Source organism: Neomonachus schauinslandi, chromosome 4, assembly GCF_002201575.2.
Source record: "Neomonachus schauinslandi chromosome 4, ASM220157v2, whole genome shotgun sequence".
NCBI lineage: Eukaryota > Metazoa > Chordata > Mammalia > Carnivora > Phocidae > Neomonachus > Neomonachus schauinslandi.
In genome coordinates, this window is record NC_058406.1 from 24,906,366 (window position 1) to 24,930,109 (window position 23,744).

Consider the following 23,744-nt stretch of genomic DNA (forward strand, 5'->3'; position numbering starts at 1 on the left):
TTATTTGGAAGTGAATTACAAATGCTAAGGATCCAGATATGAAGGCACTTTTTTTCAATTTTAAAAATTTTTAATTTTTAAATTTTTTTAATTTTTAATTTTTAACTTAAATTCAATTTAGTTAACATATGTCGTATTGTTTGTTTCAGGGGTGGAATTTAGTGATTCATCAGTTGCGTATAACACCCAGTGCTCATTCCATCAAGTGCCCTCCTTCCCGCCCATCACCCAGTTACCCCAGCCCCCATCCCCCACCTCCCCTCCGGCAACCCTCAGTTTGTCTCTTATGGTTTGAAGGCACTTTTCTTTTCTTTTTTTTTTTTTTTAAAGATTTTATTTATTTTTTAGAGAGCGAGCGAGAGAGAAACAGCATGAGAGGGGAGAGGGTCAGAGGGAGAAGCAGGCTCCCCACTGAGCCGGGAGCCCGATGTGGGACTCGATCCCAGGACCCTGGGATCATGACCTGAGCCGAAGGCAGACGCTTAACCATCTGAGCCACCCAGGTGCCCTTGAAAGCACTTTTCTTAAGTGTCATTTGTTTTTCTCCTATAAAAATCCCCCATGCAGTCCTCAGGCTGTCTTTACATTTGCTGTCATGGGAGGACTTTATCAGTGTTTGAGCCGGACGGATAACGTGGGCGACTAGAGGTAAATCCAAGGCCCCAGGCAGTGATTCCAGGCCTCACTCTGCCTTTACACTGTCACCGGGTCCACGCGGTCCATTGGCACACGGCGGCAAATTCTCAGGATGGCAGGTTTCAGCTGGGGCATGTCCATACAGAAGAACTTTTGAGATGGGGGAGAGAGGGCATGACTGGGAATCTGGCTTGAAGCAGACCACCGTGACCTCAGCAAAGAGGAGGAACATCAGCGACGTCATTGCTAAATATTAATAATAGCAAATGTAGCCAGTATTTATTGAGCATTTGCTCTTTGGCAGGCTCTGTGCTAGGCGCTTTGTACACATCCTCTCACTCCTCACGGTAGCCCTGGGAAGAAGGTACTAATCTCCTCATTTCCCAGAGGAGAAAACTGAGGCTTGGAAAAGCTAAGTAATGTGCTTGGGTGGCATGTCTGAAAATGGCAGAGGCAGACTTTAACCGGATCTGTCTGTCTCTGGAGCCTGAGGTGTTCCTAACTATGGTACTGAATCCCCTTCCGCTGGCAACTCAGGTGCGGGGACCCCAAAGCACTCTGTGGCCCAGGTTTCCTACTAAAATTCCTTTATGAATTCTCCTTTTAGCAAGTACGGCAATTGAGAATCCCTAAATATGAAAGGGTCTGAATGACCGGAATTGACAACGCTTGGAGCAAGGCTGAGCTAGTATTAAAGTACTTGATGTGGATTTCCTTCTTTGCAACAATATGGGTGAGAGATACAGGGGGTCGAGACTGGGGAGAACACTCAGCCAGCCACATTGTACCTCTTCCCACGGGATACCACTTCCACGAAGGAAATAGGGTTTAAGAATTTCCCTTTTCTCAAGGAGTCAGCCCTCCTCGAGTTAGACTGGGCTGGATTGAATGTTAAACCTTACAGAAATCCGGGCCTGTGTTTTTGCCTCCCCGGCCCTTTTCCTCTTGGTGGAAGCTTTGTTCCTGATGGCCGTGCGATAGCTGAGCAGAGGGGAGGGGGGAGGAGTTGGCGCGTCCCTACTGAGAGGACTTTGAACACTGCCCTGCATCCCAGGTGCGTGGCACAATTTTATCCGGAGCCAGCTCGTGCCAGGCCTGCCCAGTGTTTCCACACCAATCGGAAGGTCTCACCAGGATGGCTTGCTGATGTGCATACTTTGGCCTTCAAGAGTTTCTCCTTAGGAGGGTTTAACAATACTGACCACGGACTTTGGTTTCTAGAAGATCTTTTTTTTTTTTTTTTTAAAGATTTTATTTATTTATTTGACAGAGACACAGTGAGAGAGGGAACACAAGCAGGGGGAGTGGGAGAGGGAGAAGTCCAGAGGATCTTAAAGGAAAATCCCTGTCCTGACATCTCTGCCCGTGATACCGCGAGGCCCTCAGGCCCCAGTTATTTCATGGGCTTGGGAAGTACCTATCAGATGGTGGATGTGACGGGAAGCGTGGCAGTTTCTCCTCACACACAAGGGAGTCAGTGGCGTGCTCTGCAGTCCCACAGAGTGAGAGCCGTCCTCCACCCCTTCCTCTGCTCCCCGATAACCAGCATCCCCGGGGCCACTGCCTGTCAGCTCCTTCCCCGTTTACCTCTCCTGGCTCACATGGTCTCAGAGGGGCGGGGTTGGGGTGAGCCTTGGGTTGGCACCAGCAGATCTGCAGGAACGAGAGGAGGCACGGGGCGCCGTGCGAGCTGAGGGGAAGGGAGTTCAGGCAGAGGCATGGTGGTGTGAGAGCATGGCTTAGGGTGTGGGCGGGTGCCAGAGCAGCTTAGGACTGTTGGGGTGTAAACGGAGAGGTGAGCAGTGGGGAGAGCTGAGATGGCAGGGTACCGGGGCAGCTTCCCGACCTCATTCATGGCGGAGTGGAGCTTGGACGTCAGGCCGTGGGCGGCGTGGATGTGCATTGTCTGAGCGGAACTTGGCTCTGCTGCAGTAGGGACGCTACTGCAACATTCCAGTTAAATGTGAGGGTCTGGACTGGAGCAGTGGGTACCTTGGAGGGGAACAGATGGATTTGAGAGGTTTCAGAAGCAGCACTGGGGACAGCAGAGGAAAGCTAGAATGCCTTGGGTGACGGGCTGAGCATGTCACCAGAGCTGGGAACGCAAAGAGATGCAGGAGGGCAGAAGATGACCAGGTTAGTTCGGGACATTTTGAACTTCGGGTGCCTGAGGGACATCTGAGTGGCACTGCAGCAGGCGTTTGGATGTATGGCTTGAAGCTAGGGGACAGCTCAGGACTAGCGAGTCACCTGTGTGCCTGGGAGTTAAACCACAGGAAAGGGAGTATGTTCAAGTCCTAGAAATACTGGGCCTAGGGCAGAACTTGAGAAGCACCAAAGGGAGAGTGAGACTCTCCTCAAAGGAGCCCTAGACCACTCCCCACTCCCACCACCCCCCGCACACTCCTGTCATCTTTTGGACACTCTCCATAGCTGCTGATGCCTGAATTCTCAGTATAGTCCCAAGTCTTCTGGAACCTTCACTGTGGAAGCCAAGTTGAGTCCGCTCCCCCGTGTCACCGGCACCCCGCTTCTTGGAGGTGTGCTGGTGTCTCACGCTTCCAGTGAATAGTTGGGTGTTCATTACCCCTCGATCCTTTGTTGCAACAGCAGGTTCAGCCTGAGAACACAGGCGGGGTGGGCCAGGAGGGAAGACGGGGCCCAGGTGGACCCTCCTCCCTGCATAACCGACCCTTCCTTTGTAGGAAGTTCTTGTTCACTTGGCTTCTGTGTCTGGGTCCTGCCCCATTGCTTTGCGGGGGCACCCAGACATCCTCCAGCAGGTCTTCGCTGCTCCAATAAATGGATGCCTGGGTCTGGCACATTCTGAGCTTCGTTAACGCGGGTCTGCCCTTGGGAAGCAGATCCACTCTGCAGCCTGGGCTTCAGCCTGTGTGTGCACTGCTCAGCCCCTGGTGATGGGAAACCGAAGCGGCGAATGTGACCCTGGCAGGGTGTCGCATGTGAGCTGTGTCCCCTTACTTGACTTGTGTACCCTCCCTCAAGAAGGGCATCGGCTCCTCTGGGGTGACCGGAAGACACTCAGAGGATTCTCACTGCACGGAGGCAGCAGGCCGGAGGGTCAGCGCCGGGAACGGGGGCTGTGGCTGCATTTAGATGCCCACCTTCTTTAGGCCTGGGCTCCAGCAGGGATCTCACCGTCATGGCCGCCTCAGCCTCCTGCGAGGAGGGGTGTAAGGCGGCTTGGGTCCTCACATGCTGAGAAATGTGGCAGTCAGGACCTCTGGGGGCCCTGGCTTCCCCCTGCCTCATCCTGTTCTGGGACCCCCGGTGGGGGATAGCTCTCCGCCTCCAGGCTGCGAAAAGGGGCTTGTGTTCAGTCGCTTTGGGGAGAAGGGTGGCACCCTGTGTGGAGGGGGGTGCCGAAGCTTCGAAGCGCTGAGCGCAGCGGTGTCTGGAGTGGGTGCGGCCGTGGTGCAGGCCCCCCTCCCCAGGCTGCCGTCCGCGCTCCTGGCCCAGGGCTGCTGACGCATCGGCCCCCCTCACTGTTCCATTTGCATTTGCAGTGCCGTGTATTTGGCCAGGACTTCAGGACTGTCTCCTGGCCTGGGCTCTCCTTCCCGGAGCCGGTCTCCTGCCCACCCGCCCTCCCTGAGTGACTCCTGGCTCCTCCAACCCCACCTCCCCCGCCAGGACCCTCTGCAGCCGTCTTTGGCCTCAGCCCCCCCATGGGGCACACACATCGCGGACCCGCTCTGGCCCGCAAACAAGCCTCCTTCCCAAAGCTCCAGCGAGGCGCGCCTGTCCCGCCTCCTGCAGACTCAGTGCCCCAGCCACAGTCTCCCTCGGAAGGGCATTGTCCGGTGGGCTGCACCGGGAGCCTTCTGACGGGGGCCCCTGCCTGCAGTCACCGCCAGTCACCGGAAGCAGCCCCTTATCTCCCTTATCCCACCTCTCCTTTCGCCCCCTCTTCTTAGCAGACACTGAGGCTGAGCCCCGGCCCCTGGCCGCCCCTAGAGGTCAGTGACAGGTGGCAGGAGGTCAGGGAAGGCCTGGCCGGACAGTGGGGTTCAGGTGGCTCCTAGGAGTTCAGGGTGCAGTCACATCTTCCCACAGCTCCTGGTTGCTGCCTCTCTCCCGACATCCGTATCAACACGACCGTCTCTGTAGCACCTTTTTTCCCCTCACTCTGACTCTAGGCAAATCTGGAATTACCTCCAAATGTACTTGTGGTGGCCCTCACTGTACTTCCCCGCCCCAGGCTGGGGGCCTCGTTGCCCTATGGTGCCCCTCTCACCTGTTCCTGAAGGAAGCCTAGATGGAGCCTGAGCTCGGTGGGCTGCCTGGAGGAAGAGGCAGAGAGCTTAAGAGGCCCCTCTTCTCAGTGTGGGTCTGTCCTCCCACATCTCAAGGCTGAGTGCTGCTTTGGTCTAAGAGCCACTTAGTTAAGTCAAGAGCATCAGACCGGTCAAGGGCAGGATCCGGTTAAACAATTTTGCCTAAACACACTGAATGGGCAGAATACGGACGCCCACAGACATCGATTTCCTAATCACGGTCCGGTGAGGGATTCTCTTGGTATGTGTGGATCATTCTGAGCCTGTCTGCCATCTGACATCACATAATGCTTTCTGAAGTCACATTTGTTTTTCACATTTTCATTGTTGGAAAATGCCCCATAATTGTGCCACCTAGAGGGGGAGGGCCTCAGGAGGGAAGGGTAAGGAAACATATGGGCCTGTAAGGCTGGTTCGGAATCACATGAGCCCAAGCAGGGCAGGAGCCACGGACAGCAGCTGACGGAGCCATTGTCACCTCTGAAGAGTGGTACCAGGTGACAGTTGTGACACACAGGGGAAGAGACTCCTCTTCTTCCTCCCATGTACAATGTGTCTTGGCTTCAGTACTTTGGGGAATTCACAGGGCATGGAGCAGCTTCTGTATATTTAGAGGAGTGGAGATGAGCATGAGGGTCAAGGGTGGGCCCGGGGATGGTGGTGGTGGTGAGCTGCTACTCTGAAACCCTCATGCACACTTCACTGGGAAGGGGGTGGGCAGGGCAGGAGAATGCCCCCACCCCAGACAGCACCTGGTAAGGAAAGGCTTGTTCATGACCATACACATGTGGCGCCCAACCCAACCCCACTCCTGAAGTTGCCCAGAAATTGATGGGAGGAGGTGGGCCTAGCCAGGCCGGAGGTCACGCTAAGCCCTTCTGGCACATTCTGGGCATGTGATCTCCAGGGACTCTCTTTGAGCAACTAATATCTTATGAAGACCAGACACTTGTGATTGATCTTAGGGACTCTGAAATGAAAATGGAACGAAGTTTGGCCACCGGAGGCTCAGAGGTTCAAGATCCAATTCTAAAAACCGAGCAGGCCCTTTTTGGTTCGCAATTTGCTCACCAGTCCCTGACTTCATTTTGCCTGGCTTTGTTTTCACTTCCTTATCCTCTATTATTTTCATTTTTCATTTCATTATTTTCATATTTTCATTTTTTGGTGATTATTTCATTTTTTGGCTAGTTAAATCCTATTTTGGGACAAAGTGGCCTGATAAATTAATAAATTATACTGATTAAACTGAAAGAAAAAACAAACTTGTTTTGAGCTCTCCTGGCATCTCTTTCATGACCCTCAAAGCACGGAGGAAAGGGCGAGGGGGAATCAGGGGTACACAATGAGGCTGTACGATCTCATGCCCCTTGTGCTGGACTGACACCTTTCTTTCACTGTTCTCCATGGACCTTCACACATGGGTGGATGTACAAACTCGTGAGCCATTGCCTTTTGTCCATAACAGGTGGCTCATTGGTCTGCTGGCCTTCTCCATACACCTGCTTTGATTTTCTCCTGGGATCTCTGTGCTAGGAAATCTGAGGTATCTGGGGCCCAAATAACACAAGGATGATTATGGATGAAAAGAAAGGAAGGTTTCCCAGAGGGCTGAATTTTACCTGGCTCCTCTGATTTGCCTCCTGGTTCGGGAACAGAGCTGACACACTTGGTACTCAAGGAGGCGAGAGCTGGAGGGTCTTTATGGGGATTTTCCCCCTCCTTCCTCCACCCACCTCTTCCGGTAATGTCCAGGAGACTTCGTGGCTCAAGACTGAAATTCCTTAATCAACTTACACTCTGTATTTTTATTGAGTGGGGCATAGGCAACTTCGCCTTTTCGACTCTGCTGTCCTCGAATGCTGGTTGTAAGCTGGTAGAGGGGGAGAGAGAGAGTGGTATTTCAAAGTTTGACATGGCTTCGATCAGAACCCACTGGAAACCGTTTCTTCCTGCAGGAAGTGTTAGGCTGTAGTAGTGGCTGGGATGCACTGATATTCTGCACATTTTGGGACAAAGACGAGATCTGGGAGAGAATTAGTCATTGTCTCCCTGGAAGAGAAGTTCTAGGTCTTGTTGACATGTTTTCATGTGACTTCTTCCTGGCAGTTGCTCCGACAGTGACCAGATCCACGGGGCTGGTCTTCCTGGAAGACAGGACAGAGGGCACAGACATCTCATTGCTGTGCTCTTGCTATTAGCAGAGCCCAGAGGTCAGTTACAAATGTCAGTTACAACCTGGGTTCAGGTTCAGGACCCATCCCAGGCTACACCGCTAGTTCCATGGGAAAGCCCAGATTCCAGGCCGGCAGTTTGGCTCCAGGGCTTGCACTCTTGGCCATGCTCCACCAGTAGGTCTTTTGAAGGCCCGTTCCTGTGGTGCTCGAGCCATTCACCTGTATCTTCCCATAGCCCCTCCCTGCCTGCAACAGCCCCCACCTCCTGGACGTGCCCCTGCAATCACCGAGGACCTCCTCCCCTGGCTGGCAGGCAGTCTTGTCATCACCCGGGGTGGCTCGGGCGACCACAGGATGGCCATGCAGTCTCTGACCACTCCAGCTCAGCCACATTTGTCCTTGAACCCACCACCTCTGATATCCTTAATGCAACTAGTCCAGCCACTGATCTCTCTTCTGAGCTCAGGTCTGCACAACTAGTTACTTGGCATCTCCTCTGGGACTCAGCAGGTCTACACAGATTCCCCGTGAGCTTGCTCCTAGCCCTCCAACCTCTTCCTTTTTCATTCCAGTAAAGATAGCGTCATCCATCCAAGTTGCTCGTCAGACATTAGAGTCACCTCTGAATGTTCTCCCTCCCTTGCCTCTACATCCAATCACCAAATCATGTGGAACGAATCTCCAAAAGACATCTTGAATCCACCCATTGCTCTCCATTCCCATGGCTACTTCCTTTGTCCTGGCTACCATCACCCCGCCTGGTCAACGGCAGCCACCTCCTAAGGAGCATTCCTACTTCTACTTTTGGCCTTCTTCAACCTGAGTCCCAATAGTTGCACGTTATTTTCTTACAACATACATCAGGCTATGTCACTTGGCTTCCCACCCCAGGTGTATGATTTTACACTTGCCTTCTGTCGCACACTGTTCCCCTAATTTACCACACTTCAGCCATGGTGGCCCCCTTTCTATTCCTCCAACACAGGTGAGTAGTTCCCACTTCATGGATTCCTCTTCCCTGCCTTCATCCCCTGGCTAATGCCCACTCATCTTTCAGGTCTCAATTTATTTGAGATTTTTCTTGCTTCTTGTGGTAGACCTGCATTGCTATAAACTTCCCTCTTAGAACCACTTTTGCTACAAAGATTTGGGACCATTGTATTTTCATTTTCATTTGTCTCGATGTATTCTCGATTTCCTCTTTGATTTCTTGGTTGACCTATTCATTGTTTATGTAGCATGTTATTTAACCTCCATGTATTTGTGTTCTTTCCAGATGTTTTCTTGTGGTCGATCTCTAGTTTCACAGCGTGGTGGTTGGAAAATATGCTTGGTATGACTTCAATGTTTTTTGAATTTGTTGAGACTTGTTTTGTGGCCTAATATGTGATCTATTCTGGAGAATGTTCCATGTGAACTTGAAAAGAATGTGTATTCTGCTGTTTTAGGATGGAATGTTCTGAATACATCTGTTAGATCCACCTGGTCCAATGTGTCATTCATAGCCATAGTTTCCTTGTTGATTTTCTGTTTGGATGATCTATCCATTGATGTAAGGGGGATGTTAAAGTCCCCTACTATATTGTATTACTATTGGTTACTTCCTTTGTGTTTGTTATTAGCTGCTTTATGTATTTGGGTGCTTCCATGTTGGGTGCATAAATATTTACAATTGTTATAGCTTCCTGTTGGATTGTTCTGTTTATAATTATATAGTGTCCTTTTTTGTCTCTTGTTACAGTCTTTGTTTTAAAGTCTATTTTGTCTGATATAAGTATTGCTACCCTGGGTCTCTTTTCACTTCCATTTGCATGATAAATACTTTTCTATCCCTTCATTGTCCATCTATATGTGTCTTCAGTTATGAAATGAGTCTCTTGTAGGCAACATATAGATGGGTCTTGCTTTTTATCCATTCTGTCACCCTATGTCTTTTAATTGGAGCATTTAGTCCATTTACAGTCGAAGTAATTATTTATAAGTATATACATATTGCCATTTTATTTCTTGTTTTATGGTTTTTTTGTAGTTCTTTGTTTCTTTCTTCTCTTGCTCTCTTTTCTCACAGTTGGCTGGCTTTCTTAGTGATATACTTGAATTCCTTTCTCTTTATTTTTGCATATCTATTACTGGTTTTTGATTTGTGGTTACTTTTAGGTTTGCATATAACATCTTACGCATATAATGGTCTATATTATATTGATGGTTACTGAAGTTTGGACCCATCCTTTACTCCTCTCCCCGCTATGTTTTAGGTAAATACATCCTTTTATTTTGTGAATACCTTGACTGATTTTTATAGATATACTTAATTTTACTGGTTTTGTGCTTCCTACTTTTCTTACTCCAACTTATGGTCTTTCCTTTCCACTCAGAGTCCCCTGTAACATTTCTTGCAGGGCTGGTTTAGTGGTCATGAATTTCTTTAAATTTTGTTTGTCTGGGAAACTCTTTATCTCTTCTTCTATTCTAAATGATAGCCTTGCTGGATAGAGTATTCATGGCTACAGTTTTTTTTCTTTCAGCATTTTGAATATATCATGCCACTCTCTTTTGGCCTGCAAAGTTTCTGTTGAAAAATCAGTTGATAGCCATTTCCCTTGTATGTAACTCTTTTTCTTTTCTCTTGCTGCTTTTAAAAATTATCTTTTATCACTACTTTTTGCCATTTTAATTACTATGTGTGTTGGTGTGGACCTCCGTGGGTTGATTTTGTTTGGGGCTCTCTGTGTCTCCTTGGATGTCTGTTTACTTCCCCAGATTAAGGAAGTTTTCAGCTATTATTTCTTCAAATAAATTCTCTGCCCCGTTTTCTCTCTCTTCTCCTTCTGGGACTCCTATAATGTGAATGTTATTACACTTGATGGTGTCACTGAGTTCTCTAAGTCTATTTTCATTTATTATTATTTTTTTCTCCCTCATATTCAGCTTGATTGCTTTTCATTACTTTGCCCTCCAGTTTGCTGATATATGTTCTTCCACTTCTTTTAGTCTGTTTATTCCATCTAGTGTGTTTTTAATTTCATTTGGGTTCTTTAGCTCTGATTTTTTTTTTAATGTTTTCTCATTGTTAAGAGTCTCACTGAGGTCTTCCACTCTCTTCTGAAGTTTAGTGAGTATCTTTATGACCATTACTTTAAATTCTTTATCATGTATATTACTTATCTCTATTACTTATCTTTAAGAGTTTAGCTCTCTTGCTGTGATTTTGTCCTGTTCTTTCTTTTTTTTCTAATTAAAAAAATTTTTTTTTAAAGTAGGCTCCACACCCAGCATGGAACCCAGTGTGGGGCTTGAACTCATGACCTTGAGATCAAGACCTGAACTGAGATTGAGTCAGATGCTTAACTGACTGAACCAACCAGGTGCCTCTGTCCTGTTCTTTCCTTTGGGACATATTCCTTTGTCTCCTCATTTTGTCTACCTCTCTGTGTGTGTTTCTCTGTGTTAGGAAAGTCAGCTACACCCCCCAGTCTTGAAAGTAGTGGCCTTATGAAGAAGTGACACTGCAGTGCAGTGTCCCCTGTTCACCAGAATCTGATGCTTCAGGGGTGTCTCCTACGTGTGTTGCCTGTACCCTGCTATTGTGACTAAGCCAATTTTTCCTTCAGTCCAGTTGTCTGCAATGGTTTGCTTTTCCCCTTGCAGGCAGGGTTTGGTCCTTGTGTTGTTAGTGGGCAGTTTGGGGACACATTGGACTTGAGTTGAGTTAGATGAGGCGTTTGCCAGGGATGCAGTATTGAACTGCAAGGCACTTTCCCTGTGTTGTCCTCTGAGAAACTTTCACTGGCGGGCAGGGCCTGCAGTTAGACCAGATATCTCCCTCCAGCCCACTGTTGGCACCAAAGTTGGACTGGTGTGTGTGATCATCTTCCCCTCTATCCAGGGCAGGAGTCACTTTGGAGTGGGGCTGGCTCCTGTTGGAGCTGCTTACACACTGCCAAGTTTGTGGCAATGCTTGGGATGGGTTCCAGCCAAGGGCATACTGGAAGGGGGAGGACTGGCTGGAGAACATGGGGTGCATGGTCCCAGCAAGATCCCCACTGGCCTGCTGCAGGAGGGTACCTGCAGCCACCTAGGACCAAGGCAGGCTGGGTTGGTGGGGGGAGGGTCTGCCGAAGGACACTGGGGTGGGACCACATGGTGTTAGCAAAGTTTGCATGCATCTGCTGTGTGAGAGGACCTGAAGGAGAGGCTTGGCTGGAGGCGCATGACTGTGGGAGCATGTGGTGGTGGGGCATGCTGTTAGCAAGATAGGTAGTGAGAATTGGTCCTGTGCTGGTTCCCACAGGTGGCTGTGTGTTTATGTTGTGGGATGAGGGAAAGAAATGGCATTCAGCAGCTCCTTTGTTCCTGGAAGAGTCTTCCAGTGATCACTGTCCCTCTGAGACACACTCTGAGATTAGTAAACAAATCTCCTTCTCATATGTCCCAGGAGTTTGTCAAACTGCTGCTTCTATGCTGTATCTTTATGGGCCGTTTGTTGTGCAGTCTCTTTAAGGGGAGGGACTCAGTTTTCTCTCACCCTCCTGGCTTTCCCAGAGATTTTTAAAGTTCCAGATTTTAAGTCCTGCTGATTGTAAGAACTTGTTAAATTTGGCCCCTCTGGTTTTCAAAGACAAATGTTATGGGGATTCACCTTCCCTGTGTGGTCTCCCCAGTGTGATTGCATGGTCCTTTCCCCTCTCTATGCCTGCAGGTCCCTCCCTCCCCTGGACAGTCCCTGGGGTCTTTTTAGCTTCTGACTGCATATCCACCCTTCCTATCCTCTTTGATGTGGCCTCTTCTCTACATTTAGCTGTAGAGAGTCTGTTCTGCCGGTCTTTGGGTCATTTTTTGGGTTATTTACACTGATGTGTTTTCTAGTTGTATCCATGGGATGAGGTGAACCCAGGATCCTCCTACTCCACCATCTTCCCTGGAAGTCCTCTCTCAGGTCTTTTATTTATTATTTATTTATTTATTTTATTTGACAGAGAGAGACACAGTGTGAGAGGGAACAGAAGCAGGGGGAGTGGGAGAGGGAGAAGCAGGCTTCCCGCTGAGCAGGGAGCCCAATGCGGGGCTCGATTCCAGGACCCTGGGATCATGACCTGAGCCGAAGAGAGACGCTTAACCCACTGAGCACCCAGGCGCCCCCTCAGGTCTCAGTTTAAAAGCCACAAACTCCTACCCCACTTTCCCTCATAACATTTATCCCAGTCTGTTATTACACGTTTATTTCTTAGTGTCTGTGTGGACACTGCTGTTTGCTTCCCTCCTTCTTAGAAGTATTGCAGTATTTTTTAGGTAACTTTTCCTTCTATGAGGCCCACATGCCTCAGGGCTTCCCCTACTCCAGGTTCCAGACAGGGCTTGCATTGTCTGAGGATAATCCCATTCTCCTTGGCCTGTTCTCCATCTAAGAACACAAGTAGCTAGGCAGTGATGACATTCCCATGATAACAGGGATTGGATAATCAGAAATGTGTGACCCAATTTGTGCCAATGAAGTAGCAGCTGGAGGGGTGGGACTGGAAAATTGGTTTCTGACCTTTATTGCCTTGAGAAGCCCTGCCTGGAGTCACAAGCACAGAGCCAAGGGAATCCCAGAGAAATGGAGCTAGAGATACTAGCTAAGCCAAAGCCCACTCAACTGCTGGACTTTGTCACATGAGCCAATGTATTTTATTGTTAGGTTAGTTTGAGCTGGGTTTCCCCTTTCTGAGGTGGAGAGAAATGCACCCAGGGATCTTTAGTCTCTAGGTCCCCCTCTCCTCTCTATCACCTCCTTCCTGTCTTCATATCCCTCTCTACCCAGTTTAGATGCCATATTCAGAATTTCAGCCATTCTTACCAATACCTTTGCACTCTTACTGCCATCTTCTATTTCATCTGCCTGGCATAATCTCAATCATTTAAGAATCCAACAATGCAACCTCTCTATTACCTGCATTCATGCTATTAACTTTTTCTGTAAGAAAATAAAAGCATTATCAGAAAGATTGGTGCCACAATAAATTCATGGTCAATTAGGTCCTAAACAAGCCCAATAATCATCCTATGAGGTTGTTCATGATAGCAATTTGATGGCAAAACATTTTATAATCAAAATGTCCAATAAAGGGGAATATGATACAAATTATATACCAGCAGGCAATAGAAAACTAAGCAGTCATTTAAAATGTGACAAAAAATACACATACACAACTGCATGTAAAAATGTCCACAATGAACTGTTAACAACAATATTTCAAAAGTGGATGTAGGCACAAAAACACTCTGAAAAGATCTATAGCAAAATGTTACCATGGTAATCTCAGGGTGCTGGAATTATAGACTTATTGGTGTTCTTTTGTGATTTTTATACAATGTTCAGTATTAATTTACCATGAAGTTTTAAGTTATTTACACTTCCATGAGATAAAAGCAAGGACCAGAGATGGCCTAGGGTATTTGTCAGGCTTCTAAAGTCCACCCTGCCCCAATTTTGTTCTTAGGATAAATCCCATCAGAGATGCACAGACAGGGTATCGTGTGACAGTAATCTGAAATAATTACTTACCAGGTTTTATATATTGTTAGATTCATTTACTTCATTTGGTTTTTGATGTTGAGGATTTCTTTATGTTTTTCATAATTAAGGGTTTGAAAGAGTTTCCTTCTTTTTCTGTTCTCTGGAATAATTTGTATAATTATATATTCTTTGAAGATTATATATTCTTTGCAGGTCTGGTGAAATTCTTCTGTAAAATAGTGTAGGCCTGTTTTTTCCCCCCAACTTTGTATTTTGAAAGATTTCTAACAGTTAACATATGGCTTTGAGCATGATATCATCTAATAATTGACCTACAGTCTTTGAGTGCTTCCTTGCTTTTCATTATAACTAGATGCCCCAGCTTGGGTTTAACTTGCTCCAGACGTGGGGTCAATCATTTCTCAAAGGAGCCCTGGTTTCTTTTAGTGAGAAATGGTATTTGGAAACCACGAGATGGCTTCCAGTTGTGGCTGGCTTCCAGTTGTAAAATAAATAAGTCCTGGGAGGTACTGTACAGCATAGTGACTATAGTTAATAATACTGTATTATATATTTGAAAGTTGCTAAGAGAGTAGATTTTAAAAGTTCTCATCAAAAGAAAAAAATTTTGGAACTATGTGTGGTGATGGATGTTAACTAGACTTATTGTGGTGATCATGTCACTATATATACAAACATTGAATCATTATGTTGTACCCCAGAAACTAATATAATGTGTATGTATGTCAATTATACCTCAAATTTTAAAAAGTAAAAGAAAAAAAAGTTACTTAGGGTCATATTCCTGTACCTAAGCGGGGGGAAAAACAACAACAAAGAAAAAAAAAAGAGAAAAAACCCCAAGAGCTGGGTGTTCAGTGTGCTCATTGCTCCTAATGTGTTGTTATTGCTTCTGGACACTTTCAAGGGACAGAGTTAGTAAATACATATGTATTTTAAATTTCACTAATTCCTGTTAATATTCTTTTTTTAAAAAAGATTTTATTTATTTATTTGAGAGAGAGAGAGTGAGAGAGAGAGCATGAGATGGGGGAGGGTCAGAGGGAGAAGCAGGCTCCGCACTGAGCAGGGAGCCCGATGCGGGACTCGATCCAGGGACTCCAGGATCATGACCTGAGCCAAAGGTAGTTGCTTAACCAACTGAGCCACCCAGGCGCCCTCCTGCTAATAATCTAATTCAAATTTAATATTACGTGATTTTTATTCAGCTATGTTGTTTATATCTCCTTTACAGATTACATCTTGGTGCTAATTAACATTAATATATTATTTGCTTAATCATATATATTCATAAAATTATTTCAAAACTGTGATACCAATGTCACTATTAACAATAAGCTAAGTCATGCTGAAGATTTCTTTGCAATCCTTCTAATCCTTAGAGTATATATCAGTAAGTCAAAGTTCTGTGTTCAAAAGTGATTTAAAATAACCATTTTCTCTCTGTGATTATGATACCAATTTCGTTTTATGTTGTTTGTCTCTGTTTTAATTTTAAAATATTTAGGGGTGCCTGGGTGGCTCAGTCGTTAAGCATCTGCCTTTGGCTCAGGTCATGATCCCAGGGTCCTGGGATCGAGCCCGGCATCGGGCTCCCTGCTCAGCGGGAAGCCTGCTTCTCCCTCTCCCACTCCCCCTGCTGTGTTCCTGCTCTTGCTCTCTCCCTCTCTCTGTCAAATAAATAAATAAAATCTTAAAAAAATTTTTAAAAAATATTTAAATATGTATATTTACTTGGTATACAATTTAAAACTATTGAGATGTACTCAAAGTTTTTTTTTCCCCATTCCTAGATTTTCACCCCATTACCACCTATCCTCTATAGGTAATGATGGTTAATCTGTCCTGCATTTTTTGGCAAGAAAAGCAAATTATATATATACTATGTTGTATATATATTACATATAATATAATAATTTATAGATGACATGATAGGTATAGTATACATAAACAAATTATTACTTGCCCTTCTTTTGTTTTCTAAAAAAGACATTTAATTATAGAAAAATTGTAAACATCTATAAAAGTAGAAAGCATAATGAATGTCCAGCTTCAATAATTATCAGCTCATGGCTACTCTTGTTTATGTATGTTGTTACCCTTTCCCTCCAAAGATTGCTTGGAAGCAAATCCCAGATGTCGTATCAGTCCATCCATAAATATTTGAGTATGTATCTCCAGAAGATAATGATGCCTTTAACAATAAACATATGCATAAAACCCTCATCACACCTAAAAGTTAAAAATTATTTATTAATATAATAAAAATATTAAATTAGTGTTCACATTTCATGGATTGTCTCACAAATTTTTTTTTTTTTTTTAAGATTTTATTTATTTATTGAGAGAGAGAATGAGAGACAGAGAGCATGAGAGGGAGGAGGGTCAGAGGGAGAAGCAGACTCCCTGCCGAGCAGGGAGCCCGATGAGGGACTCGATCCCGGGACTCCAGGATCATGACCTGAGCCGAAGGCAGTCGCTTAACCAACTGAGCCACCCAGGCGCCCCTGTCTCACAAATTTTAAGAATAGCTTGTTTGAATCAGGATTCAGATAAGATCATACCTTGCAACTCAATTTAGAGTTCGATCATTTTTACTGAGGAGTTTTCCAGACTCTGTATATTGTCAGTTGCATCCTTATTGTGTCATTGAACTTGTTTCTCTGTCATCTATATCATCTGTGACCTAGTACTGAGACCTAGAGATTTGATCAGATTTAGATTTGACTTTAAAGTTTTTCCCAAGAATTCTTTTTTTTTTTTTAAAGATTTTATTTTTAAGTAATCTCTACCCCAACATGGGGCTTGAACTCACAACCCTAAGATCAAGAGTTGCATGCTTTACCAACTGAGCCAGCCAGACGCCCATCCAAGAATTCTTCATACATGGTGTTGTGTACTCCATCAGAAAACATAATGTCTGGTTGCCTCTTTTTCTGTCACATTAACTACTGATGATCATCACCGGGATTTATTTTAAGAGGGGTTTCAAAATGTGATACTTAAGTTCTATCCTTCTTCATTTATTAGCCAGAATACTTTTCTAAAGAGAAACTTTATATCATGTTTCCCCTCCGTAAATATTTGGTTATCCTGAAATACATTTCATACAAGAAAAGCAGGCTAAATGCTTGCTTTTTTTTCTCTTGTATTTACTGGTTATCAAAATAATGAGTTGATTCCTTGGCATTTTTCATAAGGTATCTAGATGAGTTTAAAAAATGTTATTATGAACTCATGGATTAACACATATTTACTATGTTTCCGTCCATTGCTATTATTAGTGGTAGCAATGTTCAAATTGTCCTGTATTTGTGGAATGGGAGCCTTTCAAAGTTGGCTCTTGAGTCTCCTTGACACGAGTGGTCTTTGGTAGTTCTCGTTTTTCTGGGATGACAAGATTTTCCATGTTCATCTTGTAAATTTCCTGCTCTGGACCTGGAATCAGCTCTTTCTCCAAAGAGCTCTGGTTCCTTTTATTGGAAAATAATATTTAGAGACCACACACTGAGGGTTAAGCATGCTCATTGCAAATGGATTGTACATTGTCTTTAGGCCTTTTCAGCAGACAGAGGTAGGAAATACATACATACATACATGCATTTTAACGATAAAGTAAAATCATGGTGATATTTCCAATTAAATTCAGGACTACTGGGTTTTACTTAACATCCTTTATCTAACATATGAATCTCCTTTCTTCCCTAAGAAAAACCCTGTAAAAAACTACACCAACAAAATTATTCATTTTTTCCCATAACTCACAAAACAGTATCCAAATAAAATACCAACATTATTATCACCATGATTTTTGAAAATAGTTCATTTTCTTGCAGTTCTTTTTTCATAAAATTCATAAAAAATTCCTTACGATTATTTTGTTTAGGTCTTCTGCAACTTTCCTTTTTTTTGTTACCTCAATTTTTGTTGGCCTCATGGTAGTGACTTACGGCTCCTATTATTGGTGTATTTCTATTTCTCTTTGCATTTCTTCGTTTCTGCTGTATGAAAGTGGCTGCCTCTTATAGGGTGAGTAGTTAACATATGTTACATCTTCATTGTGAATTGTGTCCTTTAGCATTGTAAAATGAGCTTCTTGGTCTTGTTTGATGCCTTTGGGCCTGAATTCTGACTTATCTGATGCCAAGACTGAGGTCCCTGGGTTCTTGTTTGCATATGTCTGCTGCTCCTTTGTTCATTCCTTTGTTGTTTTTCCTGATTCCCCCTTTGAAACACTAACAGTAAAAACTGTAGCAACTATGTTTCTTTACTTTAGCTCCAAGCCATGCATCCATGTGCTCTAGGACCCCCAGCATACCCATATCTGACCCCCAGTATGGCTATGAGAGCTCATCCCTCTCCCCTGCCCTACTAAAAGTCCAGCTTACAGAATATAGAATTGTCTTGAACCATGCAGAACATATGCCTATTCCTTTGGTTTTAGCTGTTTTGATTTACTTTATTTTAGGTATGCCTCTTGTTATAGCACAGAGTTGAGTTTTACCTTGTGAACTAATCTGAAACCTTTTAACAAGCGAATTAAACCTAATTACATTTAGTGATACAATGGCCATGTTTGTTTTCAGATCTGTCATGATATTTTATGTTGTATTTGCTTTGTGTATTTGTCATATTTACTGGTTCTTTCACAATGTGATATTTTGGGTCCTTTTAAAATGTTTATTAAAAATGTGTATTAATATTTAGCAAAATTTGTATTTTTATTCTAATGATTTCCTTTATACTAATACATTTATGTAATGCCCTTACTCCTCCTTTTCACTACTTAGGTTCTTATTATTTTATTAGCTTTATATTAGCGGTTCTCAGTGGAGGGGAGGGAGGGCGTGTGTGTATCAGTTTTGTTTCCCAGAAGACATGTGGCAATATCTGAAAACATTTTTGGTTGTTACTACTGGAGGAGGAGTGCTATGGCATCTAGTGGGTAGAAGCCAGGGATGCTTCTAAACATTCTATAATGCACAGTACAGCCAAATGCAACAGCAAAAAGTGTCCAGCCCCCAATGTCAATGGTGCTGAGTTTGAGAAATCTTTCTTTAAGTGATCTTTTGACTCCCACCTATTCTCTGTGGCCAAAAATGGGTTCATTTTACTTTCCCCTTTCCTCTCCTTTCTCTTCCCATTAAAAAAAATATTTCCTCTTTGTCAGGCACATGACATTTATATACTATTCTTCCATCTTTATACTATTTATTATATACTATTCTTCCATCTTCCATTCTTCATCTTAGATTTCAATATAATCCATTCTCAATACCAGTCTTTTTGCTGAAGTTCCCAGTGGGTTGGATAAAACCTGTCCTCTCATTAGTAGTAGATTTTTCAGGAGGGGTTCCTGAGTAAAATATTCCTGAGTTCTTGAATATTTAATACTGTGTTTCCTAGTCTTGATGCTTAAAAATTACTGCATATATAATAGTTGGCTTATATTTTCCCTTCAGTTTGTTGAAAAATGTTGCTTCACTCTTGTTTTGCTTTGTGTGTTGCTTGTGTTGCTTTGTGTGTTTTGCCTGATGACAACCTGATTTTCTTTTCTTGCAATGGACTTAATTTTTAACCTGGAGGCTCAGAGAATGTTTTCTTGTCCTCTAAAAAATTTTTTTTCCCTCTCTTTTGCTTATATTTTTTGGGGGGAGTATTTTCATTAGCTAAATATTTTACTACTTATTTTCTGTTTTATGCTGTTTTCCCCCTAGTTTTATTGAGATATAACTGATACATAACATTGTATTAATTTAAAGCATACAACACACTGATTTGCTGTATGTATACATTGTGACATGATTACCACGTAGGTTTAGTTGACATCTATTACCTCACATAGTTACACTCTTTTTTTGTGTGATGAGAACTTTTAAGATCTATTCTCTTAGCAACTTTCAAATATACAATACAGTATTGTGAACTATAGTCACCATGCTGTGCATTAAATCTCTAGAACTTGGTTCTCTTACAACTTGAAGTTTGTGTCTTTTGACCACCTTCACCCATTTCTCCTGTGCACCACCCTTGCCTTTGGCAACCACCAATCTATTCTCTGTATTTGTGAGTTCTGTTTTGTAAGATTCCACATATAAGTGAGAATATACAGTACTTGTTTCTCTGCGTGACTTATTTCACTTAGTATAATGTCCTCAAGATCCATCCATGTGGTTGCAAATGTTGGGATTTCCTTCTCTCTCTTCTCTTTATGGCTTAATACTATTACGTGTGTGTGTGCGCGCGTGTGTGTGTCTTCTTTATCCATTCGTCCATCGATGGACACTTAGGTTGCTTCCATGTCTTGGCTATTGTAAACAATGCTGCAATGAACATGGGGATACAGTTATCTCTAAGATAGTGATTTTGTTTCCTCTGGATATATACCCAGAAGTGGAATTGCTGGATCATATGGTAGTTCTATTTTTAATTTTTGGAGGAATCTCCGTACTGTTTTCCACAGTGGCTGAGCCAGTTTGCCTTCCCACCCACAGTGGACAAGGGTTCCCTAGAGGAGACCCCCAGCTCTTGCCAGTCCTTCCTTCTTTACCTCTCCTGCAGTGGCCGTCTTGCCTGGATGATCCTCCTTAGTTTGGCCTTTGTCTACTATAGATTTCCTGCTGCCTAAGCCACCTGTCCTTTAGGCTGCCATCCTTAGAACCTGACCTCTTCAGTCCAGACCAAACCCCATCCCTGAAGGAGAATAACTTTTCTGTTCCCAGGTTCCTATCCTGAGCTGAGCTGGGCTTTATTATAACTTAATTTTTTAAATAAAAAAATGTGATGAAATACACATTGCATAAAATTTACCATCTTAACCACTTTTAAGGGTACAGGTATTATCAAATATATTCACATTGTTGTGCAATCTCCAGGATTTTTTTCATCTTGTAAAATGGAAACTCCATACCCATTAAGCAGCTCCCACTCCCCCCTCCCTCCAGCCCCTGGCAACCACCATTCTACTTTATTTCTATGAATTTGACACCTTATAAAAGCAGAATCGTGCTGTATTTGTCCTGTAATGGGTTTGTTTCACTTAGCATAATGTTCTCAAGCTTCCTCTATGTGGCAGCATGTGTCAAAGTCTCTCTCCTCTTTAAGGCTACTATTCCATGTAGCACATCTTGTGTATCCATTCATCTGTCAGTTGACATTTGGGCTCTTCTACCCCTAAGCTATCGCCAATGATGCTGCTATGAACATGGGCACACATATATCTCTTTGTGACTCTGCTTTCCATTCTTTTGGATATATACTCAGAAGAAGAATGGCTGGATCATACAGCAGCCCGTTTTCTGAGGAACCTCCATACTATTTCCCACAGCGGTTTTACTATTTCACACACACAAGGATTCCAGTTTCTCTACATCCTCGCCAACTCTTGGTATTTTCTGTGTTTTTCACAGAACCTATCCTAACAGATGTGAGGTGGCATCTCACTGTGGTTTTGATTGCATGTCCCTAATGTTGAGTGATGTTTTGCAATTTTTCCTGTGCTTGTTGGTCACCTGTGTGTCTTCTTTGGAGAAATGTCTCTTCAAGCGCTTTGCTTGTTTTAAAATCGGGTTTTGAGGGGCGCCTGGGTGGCTCAGTAGGTTAAGCATCTGACTCTTGATTTTGGCTCGGGTTGTGATCTCAGGGTCGTGGGATCGAGCCCTGCATTGGGCTCCACGCTCAGCTCTGAGTCTGCTTGTTGCTCTCTCTCTGCTCCTCCCTCCCTCGTCCTTTCTCTCACTCTCTCAAATGAATAAAATCTTTAAAAAAATAAAATCAGGCTTTGTTGTTGTTGAATTGTAGGAATTCCTTACATTTTTTTGGATGTTGATCCCTTAACAGTATACAATTTGCAAATATTTCCTCCCATCCCTTAGGTTGCCTTTTCACTCTGTTGACTGTGTCCTTTGATGCAGTTTTTGGATTTGATGGACTGCAATTTATCTGTTTTTTCTTTTGTTGCCTGTGCTCTTGGGGTCCTAGCCCAGAAATCATCACCAAATCCAATGTCATGAAGTTTTCCACTGTGCTTTCTTGTAAGATTTTTATATTTTAGGTCTTATGTTTAGGTATGTACTCCCTTTTGTGTTAATTTTGGTCTATGGTAGATTTCCACATTTCCACTCTTGGCTTCTGGCCCAAAATATGTCTTTCCTCCCCTTCCCCAAGAAACACTTGCCCCTAGCCACGAAAAAGGCCATTAAAATGTAAGAAACCAATGCAAAAATTTATATTTTATTTGAATTCAAAAAATTTAAAATTGCTTTCAAATTCAGGAAAGTACCATAATGCAGGACCCCAGGGGAAGCCTCATATACAGAGACAGATAAATTAAATGTATATACCGCAGACAAGCCAAGAAGGTGTGTAGATTACATATTTACAGTACTTGATGTTTTCTGAAAACCATATTTATACATTTTATTACATTTACAAAAAAGGCTTCCACTACCGTTTACCTACAATAATGAAAAAAAAATTTACACCTTTTTTTCTTTCTTTTTTGGTACTGTACAAACTTTGTATAATAAAAATATATCTCTGTACAAAAGATTTTTTTTTGTTTTTGTTTTACTTTTTTTTTTTTTCCTCATGGGATGGCGGTGGGTGTATGGTGTGGATGGTGAGTGAAAGGCCTAGCCTGCCCCGGTTCCTTCCAAGCCTCTGGAGGTGGTGTGAAAATGCCAGAGGTGGGCATGGGTGATGCACAGCAGAGTGCTGGGTGCCCCACTGGCGTCTCCTGGGACTTCAAAGGGGACACAGGGGAGGGGCGGAGGCAGGGCTGGAGAAGGAGTCCACTGCGTGGTCTGAGAGGAGTGAAGAACAGGGAAAGGAGGCAGCCAAAGAACCTCCTGCATTTGTTTCCAGGGAAGGAGAGGGATGAGCGCGTGAGTGTGTGTGTTTGGGTTGGTCCTCTCCCGCCAAGCCAGGGGTGTGGTGGCCCAGAGCAGGTGTGGGCGGCTGTGGGCTCCTGCCATTGCGGGTCCCAGTCCCGTGTGCTGGAAACTGACCACCTCTCAGCCCGTCTTAATGTTAGGCAGCTCGCTTCATTTGCTTAAGAACCGGGTGTCCCTGCCATTCCACTCCCTTACATTTCTATTTGTTATTTCAATTATGTGAATTGAACACCTTAGGACAGCATGTCACATGTGCACAGGTCTTAAGCCCAGGGGGACCTTCCCGAGGACAGAGAAAACAGCTCTAAATGCCACCGTTTGATCCCTCAACTTGTTAGTGTTCCAACAATACGTATACGGAATTCAATAATGACCCAGGGACGATGGAACTCAAAATGAATCAAGCCGACTTGCAAGGAACTGGAGAGAATGTGACTTTCATTCACTCCATTCTTTTGATTCAGGAATGCTCAGGTTGTCTGTCTGCTGTAGCGAGGGGCTGCTGGGAGCCAAGGGGCCAGCGCCGGCTCCCGGGGGCCTGGGCACTGGGTCCTTTCCCTGACGCTGCCAGGTGGAGAGAACAGAGCCCAGCTGGGACACACAGGCCCCTGCCTGGCCCACCAGCCTTGGCCACAGCTCTGCTACAGAGATGCACCTACTCCCCCCCGTATTTGGTGCCCCGTTAGACCTGGGTGTCTGGCAGCTGGTGTTGTGGACTTTGGAGTCAGACCCATCTGGGTTAGCGTCCTGACTGCACACTTACTGTGTGGCTTACGTCTCTTCAACCTTTCCGGGCTTCTGTTTTCTCGTTTATAAGACAAGAACAATAATTCCTATATTTTGGGTGTTGTAAGGTCTAGAAATGATACACCGAAAGTGTCAGGCACAGAGAAGAAACTCAGCACATGGCAGCCATTACTTTTTGGACACTGGGCTAGACTTGCCCTCCTGTACCAACCCCTTCCCGATGCCTGCAGCCTTGGCCACCTCTGTCTGGGCCACTGACTTGCTTCTTTTCTCCTGTCAGTTGACAGCCAGACTTGACCTTGGACTCAAGGCCCGATTCCTGTTGTCCCTCCCCCCAACTCACCCTTCTTTCCCAGTGCTGCCCGGGACCCGGAATGACTTTTTTAACTTACTGCGCTTAGAACTCAATAAAATTCTGTTGGAAAAAATAAACTGCTTTCTACAGTACTTCTTCAGATGTTTTTCTGCCCTTGGG

General features: G+C 44.4%; 1 protein-coding gene across 1 annotated transcript in view; it reads right to left on the reverse strand.

Moving 5' to 3' along the window:
* Positions 1-693: 693 nt before the first annotated feature.
* The window catches only part of CSMD2 (CUB and Sushi multiple domains 2), a 621,951-nt gene continuing 598,900 nt past the window's right edge, over positions 694-23,744 (reverse strand). The window contains exons 70-71 of the mRNA XM_044913827.1: positions 1,539-1,617; positions 694-786 (exon numbers count right to left, since the gene is read on the reverse strand). Coding sequence (XP_044769762.1) covers positions 694-786; positions 1,539-1,617 — 172 coding nt within the window. The remainder of the gene's footprint in view (positions 787-1,538; positions 1,618-23,744) is intronic.